At 30.4% G+C, this 19,506-nt stretch overlaps 1 protein-coding gene across 1 annotated transcript in view; it reads right to left on the reverse strand.

Annotated features, from left to right (window-relative positions):
* Nucleotides 1–19,506, reverse strand: part of LOC107454814 (uncharacterized) — a 61,964-nt gene that overhangs the window by 6,806 nt on the left and 35,652 nt on the right. Inside the window, exons 2-4 of the mRNA XM_043042538.2 lie at nucleotides 13,096–13,339; nucleotides 5,898–5,968; nucleotides 2,343–2,536 (exon numbers count right to left, since the gene is read on the reverse strand). Coding sequence (XP_042898472.1) covers nucleotides 2,343–2,536; nucleotides 5,898–5,968; nucleotides 13,096–13,339 — 509 coding nt within the window. The remainder of the gene's footprint in view (nucleotides 1–2,342; nucleotides 2,537–5,897; nucleotides 5,969–13,095; nucleotides 13,340–19,506) is intronic.

Raw genomic sequence — 19,506 nt, forward strand, 5'->3', positions numbered from 1 at the left:
TCATTGCTGTTTTGTGAGAAGCCGGGAGAGCTGTATTAAGATCACCGTATTTTTTGAGTGCTGAATGTGAGAGGTGTATTAACTTCACGCTCGTAGTCGCTCCTCTGTTGCCGTTAGCAGTCGAGTAATCATAAGTATGCAGGCCGACGTTGTGCGTGATCGAGACGAGACTGAGTATCAACAGTGCGAGGAGGTGGATAATGGCGCAGTAACAAGTAGCAAGTCAACTGTTCAATGTGGATCATCCATCGAAGTAGGCGTTATTGTCTAGGTAGGCGTGTTCATATCGAAGTGGGCGTTACTGCCGAGGTAGGTGTGTTCACATTACGTCCGAAGGTCACCAATGTGGGGAGAGTAGTTACAGACCATGTCAACCGTCATCTATGAAAAGGTACCCCAACATAGAGTCAAATTAACATGTCTTATATACTAGTGAATTGTAGTTGTAATTTTGTAGTGGTAGATACGCTACAGTTGTCATACTGATCGGAATTAGTTTGTGTAGAACGAACATAATTTTTTAGGATTGCATTGAAAACTATAATTATTGTTTGAAAAGGAAAAACGCTATTACGCTTTAACACAATTTAAAAAAGATTATTTTGAAATATACATATTATGGACCAACACGTTGCTCCCACGGTAAGGAAGGATATATAACAAAGAGAATGCAAAAGAGCATCTATGCCTTGTCCGGGATTCGAACCTAAGACCTTTTTGATGCGATGTCAATTCCCTGACCACTAAACAGTTCGGTCGGTCATAAACATATATCTTTGGATCAATATGAACAGGCATGATATTTGAAACGAGGCGGTGTATGTAAAACGGAAAAAGACTATATAATAGGGACAATAAAAGGCGCAATATAAACAGGCATCATTTTTGTAACGAGTAGCTATGGGGGAAATGTATATGGGCAGTGAAACTAGGAAACACCGATATTATTTAGGCATGTGAACAATAGTATCGCTCGATAGAAATTCGTGATCGTATTTTGGCCCGATACCGATCCAACCACGCCTACCGTGTTGGCACGGCTCCTACCTCCAATTGCCAGCCACGTTTGTTGCTTCAGCCAATTCGACCAAGGTAGTCTGACCGGAACCATGATGGCACAGGGGATAGAGAGTTCGCATTCATATGAGGCCAACTGGGTTCGAATCCCAGCAATGGCTGGTCAATACGAATTCCGTATCCGGCTTGCACCGACCACAGTGCCGACGTAAAATATCCTCAGTGATAGACAGACCATGTATTAGAGGCCCTTGACGTCAGACTAACCATTTGAGATTTCCGTTGTTCTGCTCTCCATGTAAAGCAAAATGCTGGTTAGTTCCATCAAAAAGTCCTCCACGAAGGCAAATTTCTCCCAATACTTGATCCAGGAGTTCAATTGTCTTCTGGATTGGGTTCAACATTACAAGACTACGGAGTTCAAAGTTAGTAGCCGTAAGCCCTAAAAAATTGGGTCGGCATTCAACGACGGCTATAAAAAAAAAGTAGCCTGATCGATAGGAGTGTTGTCGGCAACTTGACTTGATACCACACCTTAAATGTTGCTTTCGCTTTGAGGAAAGAGAAAAAAGCTGATAAAAATAATAAACAGGCCGTCCATTTGTCCAGTGAGGATGAAACACATTTACCTCTTGATAGATACCACTTTCAACTTCCATTCTCAAATAAACTGGATTTAAATAATTTTAATACTTCCTTCACTTTTATTGAACTCGACATTAGTGATTAGGTTCGAGTTTGAAAAATATTCTAACTTAAATATATGATTCCTGATCTGCACCCACATTTTTGTGGTTTACAGATAAACATTTTTTAGTGTCAAGGATAGGGCAGAGTAGTGTTGCTTCTAATGAAAAGTAACCAGTACTGTGTTGCAGCCTCTGCACAGAGACTCGTCCTACTTGTGAATACTAAGTTGTACTCGTGCTCTTGTCTTGATATTTTTTTAAACCAAACTGTTGCTTAGTATTGTTTACAGATCAATGTTTTACAAAGCTTAGTAATTTTCACTAGATGGCAATAAAAGCATCTTTTCATCGCTCTGAAATTGTTGAAAAATTTCTCACTGAAATTTCCATAAGTTTTATTTATTTTACTTAGTTATTTGAAAATGTGGCTTATCTTTACATTGTTACAAGTATTTTAGTTATTGATAGTAAGGAAGTGAAATTTTTCTAGAAAATGGTTACCTTGAAGACTTTCATAGTGCGCTATATACTATTTATCATCAACCAGGAAAAAAAATTTAAAATTCCAATGATAAAGATTTGTTTTCGCTTCTTAAAATTTAGTGTAAATTGATAAATAAATAAAAGAATATTTACTTCTGGAGTTGTAGAAAACCCAACAGCTAAGTAGTTTTGATCTTTGGCTGATCCACCAAGAACAAATTCAACGCTGGTGCTATTTATTACGCTGTAAGTTAAAATGTAATCGCAGTTGTCTTCATGGCAAGAAGCACTTTTCTCAGAATACAATATGCAAGATTTCGCTTTCCCACAATTCTTTAGGTTGACAGCTATTTCAAACAAACGAAACACATTTTTATTTCATAAATTCTTGTGCACTTAAAAATACATGACAAAGAATATTACTAGTACTGAAATAAAATTTAAAAAAAAAAACATTAAAAAATTACTCCAAAATAAAATTAACCAAATTAAACGAAAAACTTTATATCCATAAAGTATTTAAAAATTTAAGTAGAGTTAATTAATGCAGAGCTAATAATATAGCTTTTTAGAGATTTTTTTAACGGTTTATTGAGGATTTTCCCTTTTTCTTTTATTTTTTATTCATATTTATTTGTTTATTATTACTATTATTATTATTATTTTTTTTTTTTACGAAACAGCTAAGAATGTAATTAAAGTCCGTAACTAAGGGATACCAGGAACATTTAAGACAAAACCTCACCAAACGACGAACTTTTCCCTTCTAGAAGAATTTTAATCAAAATTTAATTTGATAATATTCTACTTCTTCAACTAAACTGAAGTTTGTATGTTTCATATTTGCATTAATGCTTATTGCTTTTCATATTTATATTAATAGTTTTATTGTAGCAGTGTATAATCCTTTTGATTGAAACCATCTGTTACCAACATTTCCTTATCCCAAGATAATCTGAACATACTTTTACAAGTTGATTTATAAGTGAAGTGATGCCGCTAATTAAAAGCTTTAAAACTTTATATAAATTACTATATAGTATTAATCTTAATACTTTTTACCGCAATATCGTTACTTAATAAATGTTCTGCACATTCTTCTTTACTTTTCAAAATCATTCTTTAATTTTTTTCATTCTTTAATTTTTTTTCAGTTCACAGATTTACTTTTTTTTTTCTAACTTAATACTTTTTACCCCAACGTCGTACCTTAATAAATGTTCTGCACATTCTTCTTTATTTTTCAAACTCCTTCTTTAATTTTTTAGTTCACCGGTTTATCTGTTTTTTCTAACTTTATACTTTTTACCCCAATATCGTTACTTAATAAATGTTCTGCACATTCTTCTTTACTTTTCAAACTGATTCTTTAATTTTTTAGTTCACAGGTTTACCTGTTTTTTCTAACTTAATACTTTTTACCCCAATATCGTTACTTAATAAATGTTCCGCACATTCTTCTTTACTTTTCAAACTCATTTTTTAATTTTTAGTTCACGGGTTTATCTGTTCTTTCTAACTTTAACTTAAACTAACTTTTTTTAATAACATTTATGGCTGTGTGCATCGATAATACAGAGAGCCTCCTCCCCTTAAATTGAAATATTTCCTCGGGTCTGATAGGATTATTAAGACTATGTAATAAGACTTTGTAATTCTCTAACCAAATGTTATTCCTCTTGCATGATTAAAATTTCATGCATTTAAATGCATAGTACGAAATTTTGGAGCACATATAACAAACGATACTATGATTAACTTCGAACAAAAAAAAAACTCTGCAAACTTGCGCCATTTTATGATTCAAGGTACTCACGTTTTAATTTCACGTAGAAACGATTGTACTTATGAATTAGCTTATGAATTAAATACATGGGGGTAATTCACAATCCAATAGTTTACATTTTTTCACCAATAATTAATTTCTAGGATTCAAAAAATTCGAAAATTTTATACAGTTTTCGAATATATGACATAATTTAATTATTATTGAATGTTCATACATATTACACAGTGTAGCATAGAGTTGTTGTCAGATTTTTATCTTAATCATACGCAATACATAATAGTTCAATTGGTTCAATTATTTATAAATCATTATTAATAACTTTATGTTTGTTTATTGTTGTGTGATTTCGAGATATTTACAAAAATAAATAAAACAGTTACTCTTTAAATTCATATCTAATAATTAACTATTCCAATATTTTTATAGAAACGATGGGAAGAATTCCCGAACCGACAAAAGAATTAACATTGCATTTAAATAAGTGATTACCACTAGCACCCTAAATTTTAAATCGCATTAAGAGTAAGGCAATGCATAAAGAATAACAATTGCTAACTGAATTTTTAAATAGACTTTGATTAATAGACGTTTATATTATTCTAACGTAATATATGCTAATCTAATATTTTACATATTATGATGGATACGTTGTTAAAAGAGGGTGAAAGAAAAATATGAAATTCAAACAAATTTCGTGAGATTGTTACAAATTATACTGCAAGTTAAAGCTTTACCAGCAGAATATTTTATTTGAATACTTATTTCCAACACTTCCTTGTGTGTTACACCTTGTAACGAAATTTTCATTAATTATATTTTCTAGGAAAACACGTTATGGTGATAATAAGGCTGTTTTAGATTGATTTAAAACGCGTTAAAGACGGAATAAAACTGAAATGTGAAACTAAAAAATTGAGAAATTATGTTAAATTGTTAATCAGTTTGAAAACTTATATTTTCGATCAAAGTTTTTTTCCAAATCTGAAATAATATATTTTAATTTATTTAAAGACACTAATAACAATATTTCAATTTATTATTAAATTCCACGGTGTAGAAAAACCTAAATATACGGTATTTAAACAATTCATTTGGTATTTTTTCCATTCATATGATAACAGTTTACTGAAAATTCTGGTTTTCAAAACTATAGTTCTTAGTACCACACATTTAGAAAAAAATACAAAACTGAAATGTAAATTTAACTTAATGGTTTTTATGCCATGCTCTAAGGTATCATTGCAAAATTAACAAATTTTACCACATTTACCGAATTTCATCATACGTTATAAAACCATATTTTATTGTTAATTTTACAAAACTCGTTACCAAAGTGTTTCTGTAAAGTATACCGAGCTCTTTGGTGTTTCCATAGAACCATATTCTGGTAGTGTTGATCATACTTTTTTTCTCTGTGTATCAAATGTAGAAAATAAAATTAAAAATTAAAAAAAGATTTGCGACTCATTTAAGATTACTTCAATAAAAGACTTTTCTAACATTTTTTTTAAAAATATAATTTTACACTAATTCGTGATCGAAGTAATTTTTGAATGGAACTTTAAATTTTAAAAGTACGGCAAGCATTTTATTAAATAAAAACTTAGTAGACTTATAATATTTAAATAATAAACATATATGTACATAATAAAATCATAAATCGTTCTATCCATTTGTTTGAAAAATTAAGTAATTATCTAGCCTGCAATGTTGTGCCGGTTATCAAAAAACTCCACTTAAACTTTAAATCGCTATTCTATTCATATGCAAATCATAAATTAATTCTAGTCAAACGCTTTTGAAAGTGCATAAAGTTAAAATACGTAGAAGAATAATCTTTAAAAATATTTCACTCAAATATTCCATTAAAATTCAATTAACTTGAAAGAATTTTATAATCAGAGAACAATTTCACTTACGGAATTCATTCATCGGAATTTCTCGACTTTCTGTTATTTGCCAATATTCTTCTTCAGAAATAAACCGAGCTCTGAAAACAAATATAATAATGTTAGAGTTAAAAAAAATAATGTGAAGTGAATTCACAAGACATTAAATTTATTTCGGATAAATAAGTCTTAAAAATGACGTCGATAAGGAAATGTATTTCTTGTCAGAACTGCAAGACGCAGGAATTTTGACTGACAAAACTTTAAAAAAAAAATGGCAAAGCGTTTTAAGAGAAATCTTTTGATGCATCAACGAAACTAAATACAACTTTGTTTAGAGAAGAAGAAATATTTTATATTTATATCAATAAAGGATGCTTATACTTATGTTATTCTTTTAAACAGATTGCAAAATTTAACTAATATTTTGTTATTATTCCACGAAAATTTTTAAAAAAAATTCTAACTACGATCATTGCTTTTTTTTTTTTTTATTATGATAATATTTTGTAACAGTTCAACATTTTTTGAAAATCCACAGAATTAGGGACAATTTAAAAAAAAAATCTTGATAAAAATGTTAACTGTTTAAAAAGACGTAACTAATTTTTACTATTGCTTAACTTTTAAATATCAGAATGGTCAGCGCAGAAATTTCGGAAAGAAAATGCTCAAACATCTAATAATAAATACCAAAATTATCTTTTAAAACACCATAGCAAGTAAAAACGTCAAGACAAGTGAAATCAATAATTTAATACTCCATACGAATGGAGAACCAACGAAGTCCTCAATTAATTATATGAATTCACTGTTAGAAGTTTCATTCTAAAATTACGGTAAAATAAACTGCAACAGTCTGTTCATCCAATTAACCTTAAAGTTTACGTGTTAAGAACAATCCTTTATCTTTACGGGTTTGAAACCATTTATAACTGGTATGGTTAAGAAACCGTGATTACCAAACTGTAAGGTTTTATAACCATTTACAACTAGCATGGTTTAAAACTTAAAAATGAAATTTAACTGAAAATTGGAGTTATGTTAGGCTTTTCGTTAGGTAATGGACATTGCTGGACATTTTTGAGAAAGAAATAATGAAAATTTGTCAAAATCTACACAGCTGGAAAATTTAGATTAAAGGCGACAACTTATAAACGATTGCCAATATTTAGATTCTGAATATATTGATGAAGCTCTAGTTAGCAAAGTTTTTATGGGTTTAGCTATTGGTCTTCATGGTGGAAAAAGCGAGATATATAGAAGGAATTTCAGCTATAAATTTTTTTAAAAAATGTAATTTTAAAGAAGAATCATAGAGCAAATCTCAAAAGTGATGTGTAGGGATAAATGAGTGAGAGACATGTTTATTGGCTGCCGGTAGATTTCGAACCGAGGACTTCCAGATTCGTAGTAGGATACTGAATAACTTTAGGATGCTGCACAACTAGGAACGGACCATCCTGAATAATTTTGATCCAATGATCGGATCTTCATTTTCTAGGACTTATTCTAAAAATAATAAATATTCACTAAAAAAAATTTTTTTGTGTGTGGAATTATCTTTTGATAAACGAATTTTGTAATTGTCTTTAAAAGTTTTTCGATTCGCTTAAGAAGTTCTCTGGATATGGCAAAATACGCAAAAAATAAATTAACATTATAAGGGGTCCAAACTTTGGATCGCTCTCCTGACCAAACTATGGGGACTATATTTCTCAGATTGCGGCTACCTCTTATATTTTGGAGTTCAGAAATCCGAATACGTAGACAAAAAATAATGTTTATTCAGGGAAAGTACGTTTTTGTGTCTGATTTCATAACTTAAAATGTAGCCTGCCCTTAATTAGCATATTTGAGGTCACCTCTTCAAACCATTAAGATCGAGTCCTAAGACGTGAAGATCCGATCATTAGATCAAACATTTTTCAGGGTGGTCCATTTTTTGTTTTACGCACTCTACACCCACTTCCATTCCATTCCCTTAAAGAATTGTAAGATGCATCGAAATAAGCAAAAAGTGAAATGAAAACTACTAATCTACTGGGACCATATTTTTCAAATTGTAACCTTTTCTACTGTTGCAATTTGAAATTAGTGTACCATGATGTGTCATAGCGACGGTCACTATATAAAGCTTCCTAACCGTCCCTGGATTGAGCTATACAACTATGGTGGTAAGAAGCATCCTACTACGAACCCGAAGATCCTTTTTCGATTCCTGCTTACAACCAACATCTCTCCACATATTTTTGTGACTATGCATTGAGTTGAATATACGATGCTTCAATGTATAAGCAAAATGAATATGCTTCTTCAATTTCGAATACATGGGGTTTTCAAATTCAACTATTATTTGTTTTAGAACAGTATTAACTGCTATACAACTATGGTGGTAAGAAGCATCCTATTACGAACCCGAAGATCCTTTTTCGATTCCTGCTTGCAATCAACATCTCTCCACATATTTTTGTGACTATGCATTGAGTTGAATATAAGAAGCTTCAATATATAAGCAAAATGAATATATGCTTCTTCAATTTCGAATATATGCGGTTTTCAAATTCAACTATTATTTGTTTTAGAACAGTTTTAACTGCTACACAACTATGGTGGTAAGAAGCAACATACTACGTACCCGGAGATCCTTTTTCGATTCCTGCTTACAACCAACATCTCTCCACATATTTTTGTGACTATGCATTGAGTTGAATATACGATGCTTCAATGTATAAGCAAAATGAATATGCTTCTTCAATTTCGAATACATGGGGTTTTCAAATTCAACTATTATTTGTTTTAGAACAGTTTTAACTGGTAAACAACTATGGTGGTAAGAAGCATCCTACTATGAACCCGAAGATCCTTTTTCGATTCCTGCTTGCAACCAACATCTCTCCACATATTTTTGTGACTATGCATTGAGTTGAATATAAGAAGCTTCAAAATGAATATATGCTTCTTCAATTTCGAATATATGCGGTTTTAAAATTCAACTATTATTTGTTTCAGAACAGTTTTAACTGCTACACAACTATGGTGGTAAGAAGGATCCTACTACGAACCCGGAGATCCTTTTTCGATTCTTGCTTGCAACCAACATTTCTCCGCATATTTTTGTGACTATGCATTGAGTTGAATACAAGATGCTTCAATATATAAGCAAAATGAATATATGCTTCTTCAATTTCGAATACAACTATTCAAATTCAACTATTATTTGTTTCAGAACAGTTTTGATACATTTTTGCTCAATTTTGATTAACAATTTTTAACATTGTGGGTGTTTTGAATTTTTTGAAAAACTAAAACCAATATGCGCTCTATTTTGTATTAAAATACTGTACTTGACTATTACTTGATTTTTCCAATATGGTTCTGGTTTCTAAATCATACTTCCATTTTTTAGACATTTGTAGCTCTCTTATATCACTTTCGATGGATTCACTCGACATTTTGTCATTAAAACTTGCTTAGAAATTCAAGAATCTAATGGTTTTTGATCATTTGTCATCAGATGCTATACATTAAAAGGGTACATCAATAAATAATGGAATTTAAGTAGGCTTAATGTAAGTAGAACTATTACAGAAAAATCAATCATAAATAGTTTGTCTTGATGATATTTAGCAGTGCTCTCTCAATAAAAAGTAATCATCATAGAGTTAAAAACACGTTATTTACTTAAAATCACATTTGTGGAACTTACATTTTATTTCATTAATTTTATTTTAACGTATTTAAAAAATAATTTAAAATATGAGGGGGAAACATTTTACTTACAGTTAAAATTGAATGTTCATTTCTTGAGAATGTCTAATCTTCCTTGTTTTATCTTTTTTCGCAAAAATAGCATTTAGTCGCTCAGACTTGTTAAGTTATCCAAGTTTCAAAGCTTGAATGCTTCTTGATACTATTCCTTTTTTTCCCGATGCATATCGTAAATGCTAACAAAGCAATCACTTTAAAAGTATAAGTTAAACTTATACTTTTAGATGATTTTTGAAACCTTTTTAATTATTAATTTTAAATCTAATGCTATTAAAAGTAGAAATTTTATACTATAAAATGAAACTTATTTTTTATTTTTTCATCAAATAACTGCCATTTTGTCAAAGTATATACATTTCTAATATAATCTTCCGAAACAAATCTGTTGTTAGTATGCAAATAAAATCTCATTTTTCCTCTCCCTCTCAGTTAAGTTGCGCGAGTTGCGTAATGTAATACGACTTCCCGATAGGGGATATCAATATATATATTTGTTGAAGAAGCTGACTGGTTGTTGGTTGATTCAGATGTATAGCACTGTGTGTGCAAAATATTGCTTCCGCATATTATGTTTTAATAAATACTTTATTTGCTGGCATTGGCCTCTGTGTTATTCAACCAAATAACAAAATCGAAATTTCAAAAACTTTCATAATTCGTTATTAAAACAATGGATGTTTCAAATTATTTAAAAAGTCTGCTCTTTGTCAAACTCATGACACCACTTATAAGAATACATGACTATGACTATTCAGTGTTTGTTGATAAGTTTATTACGATATTGTTAATAGAACTTTTATAATTCGTAATTAAAACAATGGATGTTTCAAATTATTTAAAAAGTCAGTTCTTTGTCAAACACATGACACCACTTATAAGAATACATGACTATGACTATTCAGTGTTTGTTGATACGTTTATTATAATATTGTTAATAAAACTTTTATAATTCGTTATTAAAACAATGGATGTTTCAAATTATTTAAAAAGTCAGTTCTTTATCAAACTCATGGTACCGCTTATTAGAATATGACTATGACTATTCAGTGCTTGTTGATAAGTTTATTATAATATTGTTTATAGATTTCAAGCTATAAATGCAACTATCATTAAATATATTTTTAAAAAAATGTGTAAAGTCATCGATCGTTTATTCATGAAAATTAAACTATTCTATAAAGTCGTTTATTATTTTATGTTATGAATTTATTAGTCGAAAAAATTTAACTGATATTATTTTTTAGAAAAAAAAATTCTCATATTTCCATAGACTTGCAAGAGCAATATTACACCAAATATAAAGTTATAAATTCAAAGTTATCAGTCAATCATTTTTTAACAGACGTGTCATAAATTTCATGAAGTTTCTACCAACACAATACATTTTCATAAGCAATTTATATAGTTTACTAAATTTTTTCTTACTTTCTTTTTATTTCAGTTTCTTATAAAATTGTTACAAAATGTGTCAAGAATATTTGAAAAGAATAGATCGACGTGCAAAAATAGTTTTGACTAAGGTCTTTAATTACTCAAACCTTTTAACAGCAACTATTAAAAAAATTATTTATAAATGTAAAACATAATAAAGGAGAAAAAGCCACTGCACTGTTGGAATTTTTATTATAAAATTGCGCTTAAATAAGCTGCAGAAATTTATCAGTATCATATTCTAATAGTCCAGGATCATCAATTGGAGATTTCAGGACACTGGAAACTATTTGTGTGCTGAAGGAATGGAAGAAATATTATGGTGTCAACATGGGTAATCAAACCCCGTTCAGTCGGTCATAAGATTAAGAGATTATCCCTTTCAGCTATATTGTGTACCCAGCTGCAAGGACTAAGTGATTTCATGAAAAGACTCTGATTGACACGGATAAAATTTTAGTTGTTTACTGTTGTTGTTTCTAATGCCCCTTGCCAATGCCAGCAAGCCTGCTTGGTGAAAGCCAAGCAAAATTAAGGCAGAAGGTGCGTTTCTTGTTTTTCAGGCACCGTCTAATTGGTCAAGAATACGATTTCAGCCACACACACAGCTCGTTTATAGGGCGGATTCGTTCGTACATCCATTCATTCATTCATCCGCAGATCGTATTTTTGACCTGGATCAAAGAACGATCAATCTATAATTATATACACCAAGAGGTTATGTCAACATGGAGGACTTTGTGACCCAATAGATTTAAAGAGCATTAGTCACCATTTACTACACGGGAAGTCTTCGGCCGGCTGGGATCGAACTCACAACCTGTTTTTCTATATATTGGCTGTTTCTCACTGTTTCTCTATATATTGGCACAATAAACGAGTATTTCTCTAAATATTGGCGGCACTATTAGTTATTATTCCTTTTGTTAGGTTATAGTAAGTAATAATCTAAGCAGCATAGGATAGTTAATTATAGGTAAAGTATTTATTTTGAATAATTTTGTATTTTTACAGAAATAAAAACTTAGTTTCGAAGCAATTATTTAGATTTATTTTTTAACCCTTTTCTAAAATGGCTGCAGAAATAAACGGCGCTATAGTGCCGCATACTGTCATACCAATTATTGAATATATTGAAACATCCTGAACTCGTACTTACGGTGGTTTATGTGATTTATGGCTGAAGAGATTTTAAATTATTACTAAATTTCAATACGTAAAGAACTTAAATTATACTGAAAATTAAAAACAAAGTGAAAATTAAAATCAAAGTACTTCTGCTCTAACAACAGCTGGACTGTGAAAAAAATTGGATAATACACCGAAGAGCCATTACATTATGACCACCCTCCATCTATAACAATGGGCTCGCCCAGGTTTTCATGGTTTCTCGCCGAGGAACAATGTATTCATAGGGCACATTAGGACCCATAATCCTCATAGAACAATCCCTGACGTCTGTAAGCTACTTGAACATAGTTGCAGACCAGGTTCCCCCATTCATGGCAACAGTTTTTCCTGCGGGGGATGGTATTTACCAACAGGATAATGCACCATGTCATAAGTGTCGAATCGTCATGGATTGGTTCGAGGAACATTCCAGTGACTTTCAAGTCATGTCTTGGCCCCCAAATTCACCTGACCTTAATCCAATAGAGCATTCGTAGTTCTACTTGGAAAACCAAATTCGTGCTGCCACGCTACCCCCTCGCAATGTGAGGGAATTGCAGGACCAATTGGTGAGCACTTGGTACCAGATACCTCAGACTACCTATCAGCACCTTGTGGAATCAATGCCACTGCGGGTGTTTGAAGTTTTGAAGGCTAAGGGTGGTCCTACATGTTATTAGCAGGGTGGTCATAATGTAATAGCTATTCGGTGTATATTGTTTAAAAGTAATTATGGTGTTAGGATTTGAGGAGATATTGAAGAAATAAAATATTTAAATACAGTTTCGTATTTTAAAAAGTAACCAAGCTGGTCGCCAAAGGCAATTACTTATAAAAATTGCAATATGATACTTACACGATATGTATATCTCCAACATCCTCCTTAGGAGCTCTCCATGTGACGCTGACATGGGATTTTGGCGAAAAATTCTTATTTGTTATGGCTGTTTTCTCATCTTTATCACACATAACAGGTTGAATAGATGGAGGATAGCTGACGAATTCTCCTACTCGTGCTGGTTTGTCAACTCCTCTTCGCTCATCAGCGCCAATCTTTCGAACTTGGAGCATAAAAGCACTGAATTCTCCCCGAATCGTTACTGGAATAAAGAAATGATTTGTTAAAAAAAAACTGAAAGTTAATTTTTAGTAACTGAATTTTAATGAAAATTTACACTGGAAAAAAAAAATTATTTTCAAATATGAAAAAGTCCGTTTAAAAAAGAAAAATAAAGTTTTTAGTTCTATATTTTCAATTTTGCAAAAAAAAGCAGTTTTTCTTTTTTGGTTGTATTTAGTAAAATAAAGGAATTTTCTCAATACTCTATGTCATACATTTATTGACTTATTTAATTGCAAACGAAGCTATAACTGTTGTGTTTTATTTAAATTTTACTTATTTAGAGTGCTAATTTTGGTTATTGCATGTAGATTAAATTTAACGATTTCATTTTTCTTATTTGCATCTAAGTTTTTAATCTCTGTAAGTATTGCTAAAAACCCTAAAGATAAGAAATTGAAAGGGAGTTGCCATGGATAGGAGGCGCTGGCGTTTGTCTGCTGTTGAGGGAGTCAAGGCCTGCAAGGGGCTGTTGCGCTGACAAAGAAGAAGAAGAAGTATTGTTAATCTCTGCTAATTTAATTTTACAAATTTTCCAATATCCTAAAACAAATATTAACCATCCAAGCTAATTAAAAGAAATCTAATTAGATCTACTTGTTAAACGTTTTTCAAATTTTAGAGCATTATCATTAGTAACTGGATGCGCCCACTATTTATCACCATTTTTTTATATAATTTTCATAGTGACTTAATAGCTTTATTTTTAAAAAAATATTAAAATACCTCATTTTAAAAAATCCCATTTTCCAAACACGATTTATTTTATTTTAGAACTATATAATACTAATATATGATACACTGTAAAAAATGCCAGATCAAATTGTTAAAGTTATTAGGCACTTGCACATTGGTTGTATGATCCATAAAATCTATTTTACCATAAAATCCCTTTTTACCGTTAAATATTATACCGTCAATTTCACAGTGATGTTTGTTTGATTACAGTGATTTTACGGTAATTACTGTCGAAATTACGATGCAGATTTTTTGTTCCGTATGATGGATTTTCACCCAAGGTGGCGGTATTACTTAATTAATTGATCCGGATTTTTTCGCAGTGTACTAAAAGCTTAACCCCTTAACGATCTTATTATTTACAAGAAAACGGTCATAAAAGTGCCTACTTTTTTTTCTTCAAGAAAATTATATAAAAAAAATGTGTGTGTACAAAATATGTATTCATTTTTGATTTTTGGGAGTTTTTTTTAGCCTGAAATTTGAAACTCCATTTGTACCCTAATATGTCCATGTAACTCTGACTCCATAATGTACGCAATATCAAAAAATATTTTACATACAAAGAATGTAAGTTGCTGAGCTTAAAGTCCGAAATACATATCGCAAATGCATATGTTTGGGTAGTGCTCACTTCTAGTTTAAAATAATCTCTAGTTACATTAAAAATTGTCTGGTATAGCAATCTAGTGTGTAAAATAAGAAGTAAAAAAAATCAGGGCACAAGAGATAGATAAACCTAATAGATGCATTATATTTCTTAACGCTCTAGCTCGGAAATAACACGGACACGTAAAATGGGAGACGAAAGCTCCCCACGTGATTTTGACGGGAGCGAGATTGAAGAGGTTAGGTAAAAGTTGATGAAATCTTTTAAACTAATAAGTCATTAAAAATATAAAACTAATTTTAATCTGTATTAAACTATAAGGATTTTTTAAAATTAAATTTAAAAATATAAAGCCTAAATTTTCAATATGGGTAGGGTAAACCAACCAGTGAAGGAACATTTGATATATATTGATTAAAAATAAGAATTTGAAATTTTTTCTTTAGATTGATTGGTAACAATAGCTTACTGCCAAACAATAGGAAGTCATCTAGCAATGTTTTGGACTACCTGGTCAAATATACTTCTCTGGAAAATTTTTTGAATTTGTTTATTATCTCTGCAACACCTTGTTTCTTTGAAAAAATTATAAGGTGAGTGTTTGTATTTATATGTTTGAAGTGGAATTAATTGTATGTAATAGTTTTATTTTTCTCACTGTGAAAAAGAGAATTCAAAATATTGTTATTGAAGTTACGTTTTATTTTTCTTAAGCATCATAACATAATAAAGTACTGAGATAAAGGGGTGTTTATTCATTGGACCACCAAACGATGAAAAACCAGTGAAGGATACTGAGTTTTTTTCTAAGTTAATGAAAATAAAAGATGAACTTTAATTTTTTTTTTGTACCTTTAGTGATGATCCGCATCAAAAGTATGTTGAAAATACGAAAAACAACTTCTAACCAGTGAGGGAACAGGCATGTTCCTTTACTGGGCATAGATTTCCCAGTGAATGAACAGTATGTGTTAATATGTTGACACTTTAATTTTCAATTCATGATTACAAAAAAAAGTTAACATTTTCCAATTATTTATATGTTATAATTTCAAGAATAGGCTTGTTTTTAAATATTTGTATGGCTTATAAATTTATAAAGAGCATTAAAAAATAACCAAAATTAAGTGTTCCTTTACTGGTTGTTCATTCACTGGTAAGAGCTGTTCCTTCACTTAGTCTTCTTACTACTTGTTATTTGAACCTCCAAAACTTTAAAACAATATTATGTAAGATCTCTACAATTTTTTTACATAATTTGCAATTATTAACAAATATATTGACATTGTCATTTAACTAAAATTACGAATTTTGATATTAATATGATTTTTTAAAAGGCAAGCGAAGCTTAAGTGTTCCCTCACTGGTTAGTTTACCCTAGATAGAATATAATTTAATATTCTTCTTTTCCAAAATGCGGAATCAGAAGAATAAATAACCATAGCAACAAGCGGAAAATCACTTTTAATTTTTAAGAATGACAGCTCGCTCCAGACACTTCTAATCTTGTTGTCTCTAGGGTAATAAACATTTATTCATGCACAGCGAAAGTTTTACCATTTCCAGACACGTAATTTTAGACAGAAAGAGGATAATTAGCATACGAATGGACTCCGCAAACAGAAACAATTGAAAAATTAGTTTCTTATTTATAACCAGTCTACAGGGACCCTAAAGTAGGATTATTTATTAATCCGTAGAAAAGCTGAGATGGACATGTATCACTTTTCCATAAAGAACTTTTTTTTAATTTTGGGTTAGGCAGATTCATCGATTTGCTGTTCTCTTCATTCTAGTATCATTAGAATTGACTTCTTATATCGGTTCAGCTTTATTGTGGTTAATTGCTTTTGGTGGAGCTATTTTAATCCTTGATTAATGCAGCTTACAACGGTCGGGGAGTAAAGAAGATTACCGTAAAGGGGCTTTCTGGCATCCCCAGGCAGATTATGGTTACTGAACCCTATAAATTATGATCCTTGAAATTTTAATTATGAGTTGTTCCTTATGATGGTTCTAATGGCATTTATGTTAAAAGTATTGATTAAGCAATGTTGAAGAAAAAAAAATGGGTAATGTTTGAAGTTAAAAGTATATGCATTGGCGCCAATAGAAGTTTTGTTCGGCTTATGTCTGGAACAAATGGGTTTGACTGACAATTATTGGTGCCTCCGAATAGTTCAGCTAACAGTTTTATTTTGTTTTAGTTAAAATATTTAACTTATAATAAGCGGAGACTCCAAGTTCAAGATATAATCTGGAAAATATAAAGTTCCAATAGTAAAAATTGGTCGGAAGTATCCCTGTACTCTTAACAATGTCCCTAAACTCTTAACAATGTCCCTGGTAAGTCCCTGAACTCTTAACAATGTCCCTGATAAGTTCCTGAACTCTTAACAATGACGGGAGATTTACTTTACTTGTCAATCTTAGTTTCCGCTGAATAACATGAAATGGCGGGAAACAATCCCGAAGTGCCCGAAATGAGTTAAGCGATTTATCGCTTAGCTACAAAAATTAATATAATTATTACATTTCGAATTCACCACGTCACTGAAATAAAACTTATAATATCTTCACCTATTTATAAAACTCGTGCACACAGAAATTCAACACAAAAATTATTTTTAACAATTATTCATTATTTTTAATTACTTAAATTAAAAAAAAGAGTAAAAATATTTTTAATTTTAATTAATGAACTTGTGCATTTTTTTGCAATATGAATTATTAATTACAGATAAAAAAAATAATTATAATTTTAGACAAAAAATTTAAATTTGTATCAAGTTAAGAAAATTTCGAAAAAAATGGTTTGTTTATAATAAAAATTTGCTTATATGTTATAAATGAATTTGTGTACCGTTTTTTTTATAAATTATTAATAATCGACAAAAACTGTATAATTTTAGATAAAAAAAAAATTAAAATTAGTACCAAGTTAAGTTAATAGTTTAAAAAAATGGAGTGAATAACAAAAGAAAAAAAAATAACACCCCTTCATTTGAATTTGTCATTAAGAAAATAAAAAGAAGTTATCCTATAAGCTGTATATTTAAAATAAACAAATACTGGGGTTGGACAAAATAATGTAAACACTTCTATAACAGCTCATTTTTTTTTTTATCTTTCTCCAAAATTACTTAGACAATTATTTTTTAATTATAGATATGTTTAGTTCATGCGATTTTTCATACATGTCAATAAAGTTTAAATTAAAGCTTTCAAAGGTTTGAGGGACCAGTAATAAATTACCTACTTTTGAACACCCTATTCCAAAAAATATCGAAATAAGCTTGTAACTTGCATCGATTGCTTTAGTTATATGCAATTAGTGCATAAAATTTCGTAAGCCTAACTTAAATATTCATGGAGTAATAGACATTTTTTTTTATAAAAAAAAACTAAATTTTTTTGCCTTACGTTTTTCACTAATACTTCAGAAATATTCAATAAAATTAAACAAATTTTTTGAGTATTTTTTGATTGATAACAAAAATATAATTTTAAAATTTAAGAAAAAATCATTTAAAATTGAGCATATAAAACAATTCTGCCATTCTGCGAATGCGTGAAAAATATTTTAATTTTTTTTCTTAATTTTGTTTTGAATCATATTTGGTGCAAATATGATTCAAAACATTTGGTACATAGACGGAAAAAGTCCGATTTAAATATCTCTTAAATGTAAAATGTTTCGAGAAATTTTCTTAGCAGCTTTATTACTTCATTATTGAAAGCTCTAAATGATAAAGATTTTCCATAAATTATGTTTTGTATGATATAACAAAATTTAATAACAAATTATAATGCCCTAAAAAGATAGTCCCGACAAACATATGGGATGGCATTAGGAAAGAAACATGTCAAATGAAACATAATTTAATAGAGGGTGCTTGTATATAATGTTGATGTCATTTTTAATAAAACTTATCTAAAAGTACGATATGAAGTTGGCAGAAATCCCTCATCATTTAGAGCTTTCTTAACTTAAGTACAAAAGCTACTTAGGAAATAGCTAGAACGTTTTTTGCATTTTCAAGATATTCAAATCGTATTTTTGTTTCAAATAATATTCAGAACAAAATTATTAAGAAAAAGAATTTTTTTCCACTCATGCGCAGTATAAGAAAAATACTTAAAATGTTCATTTCTTGCGAAATTTTTAACTATATCTTTTCTATAATTTTCAAATGATATATTTGTTATTAATTAAAAATTACTCTTTTGCTTAATTTTATTAAATATTTTCGAAGTTATAGTAAGAAAACTTAAGGCAAAAAAAAAAATCAGTTTCTTATAAAACTGCCCATATTTCTATGAATATTTAAGCTAGGCTTACAAAATTTAATGCCTTAATTGCGTAACTAGCCGCCTAAAGCGGCCAGCTGTCCGATACGCTATGTTTCTTAGGCCCTCGCACTAATAGTAGAGACACGATCCTCTGTCAATCTTTTTTGACGTTTCTCAGGTGTTTCTTGGACCCTAGCACTGCTAATTGAGACACGAACCTCTTCTAATCTTCTTTGACGTTCCTCAGGTGTTTCTCGGGCCCTAACACTGCTAGTTGAGACACGATCCTCTTCCAATCTTCTTTGACGTTCCTCAGGTGTTTCTCGGGCCCTAGCACTGCTAGTTGAGACACGATCCTCTTCCAATCTCCTTTGACGTTCCCAAGGTGTTTCTCGGGCCCTATCAATGCTGGTTGAGACACGATCCTCTTGCAATCTCCTTTGACGTTCCTCAGGTGTTTCTCGGGCCCTAGCACTGCTAGTTGAGACACGATCCTCTTCCAATCT

The sequence above is a fragment of the Parasteatoda tepidariorum genome, chromosome 2 (assembly GCF_043381705.1).
Source record: "Parasteatoda tepidariorum isolate YZ-2023 chromosome 2, CAS_Ptep_4.0, whole genome shotgun sequence".
NCBI lineage: Eukaryota > Metazoa > Arthropoda > Arachnida > Araneae > Theridiidae > Parasteatoda > Parasteatoda tepidariorum.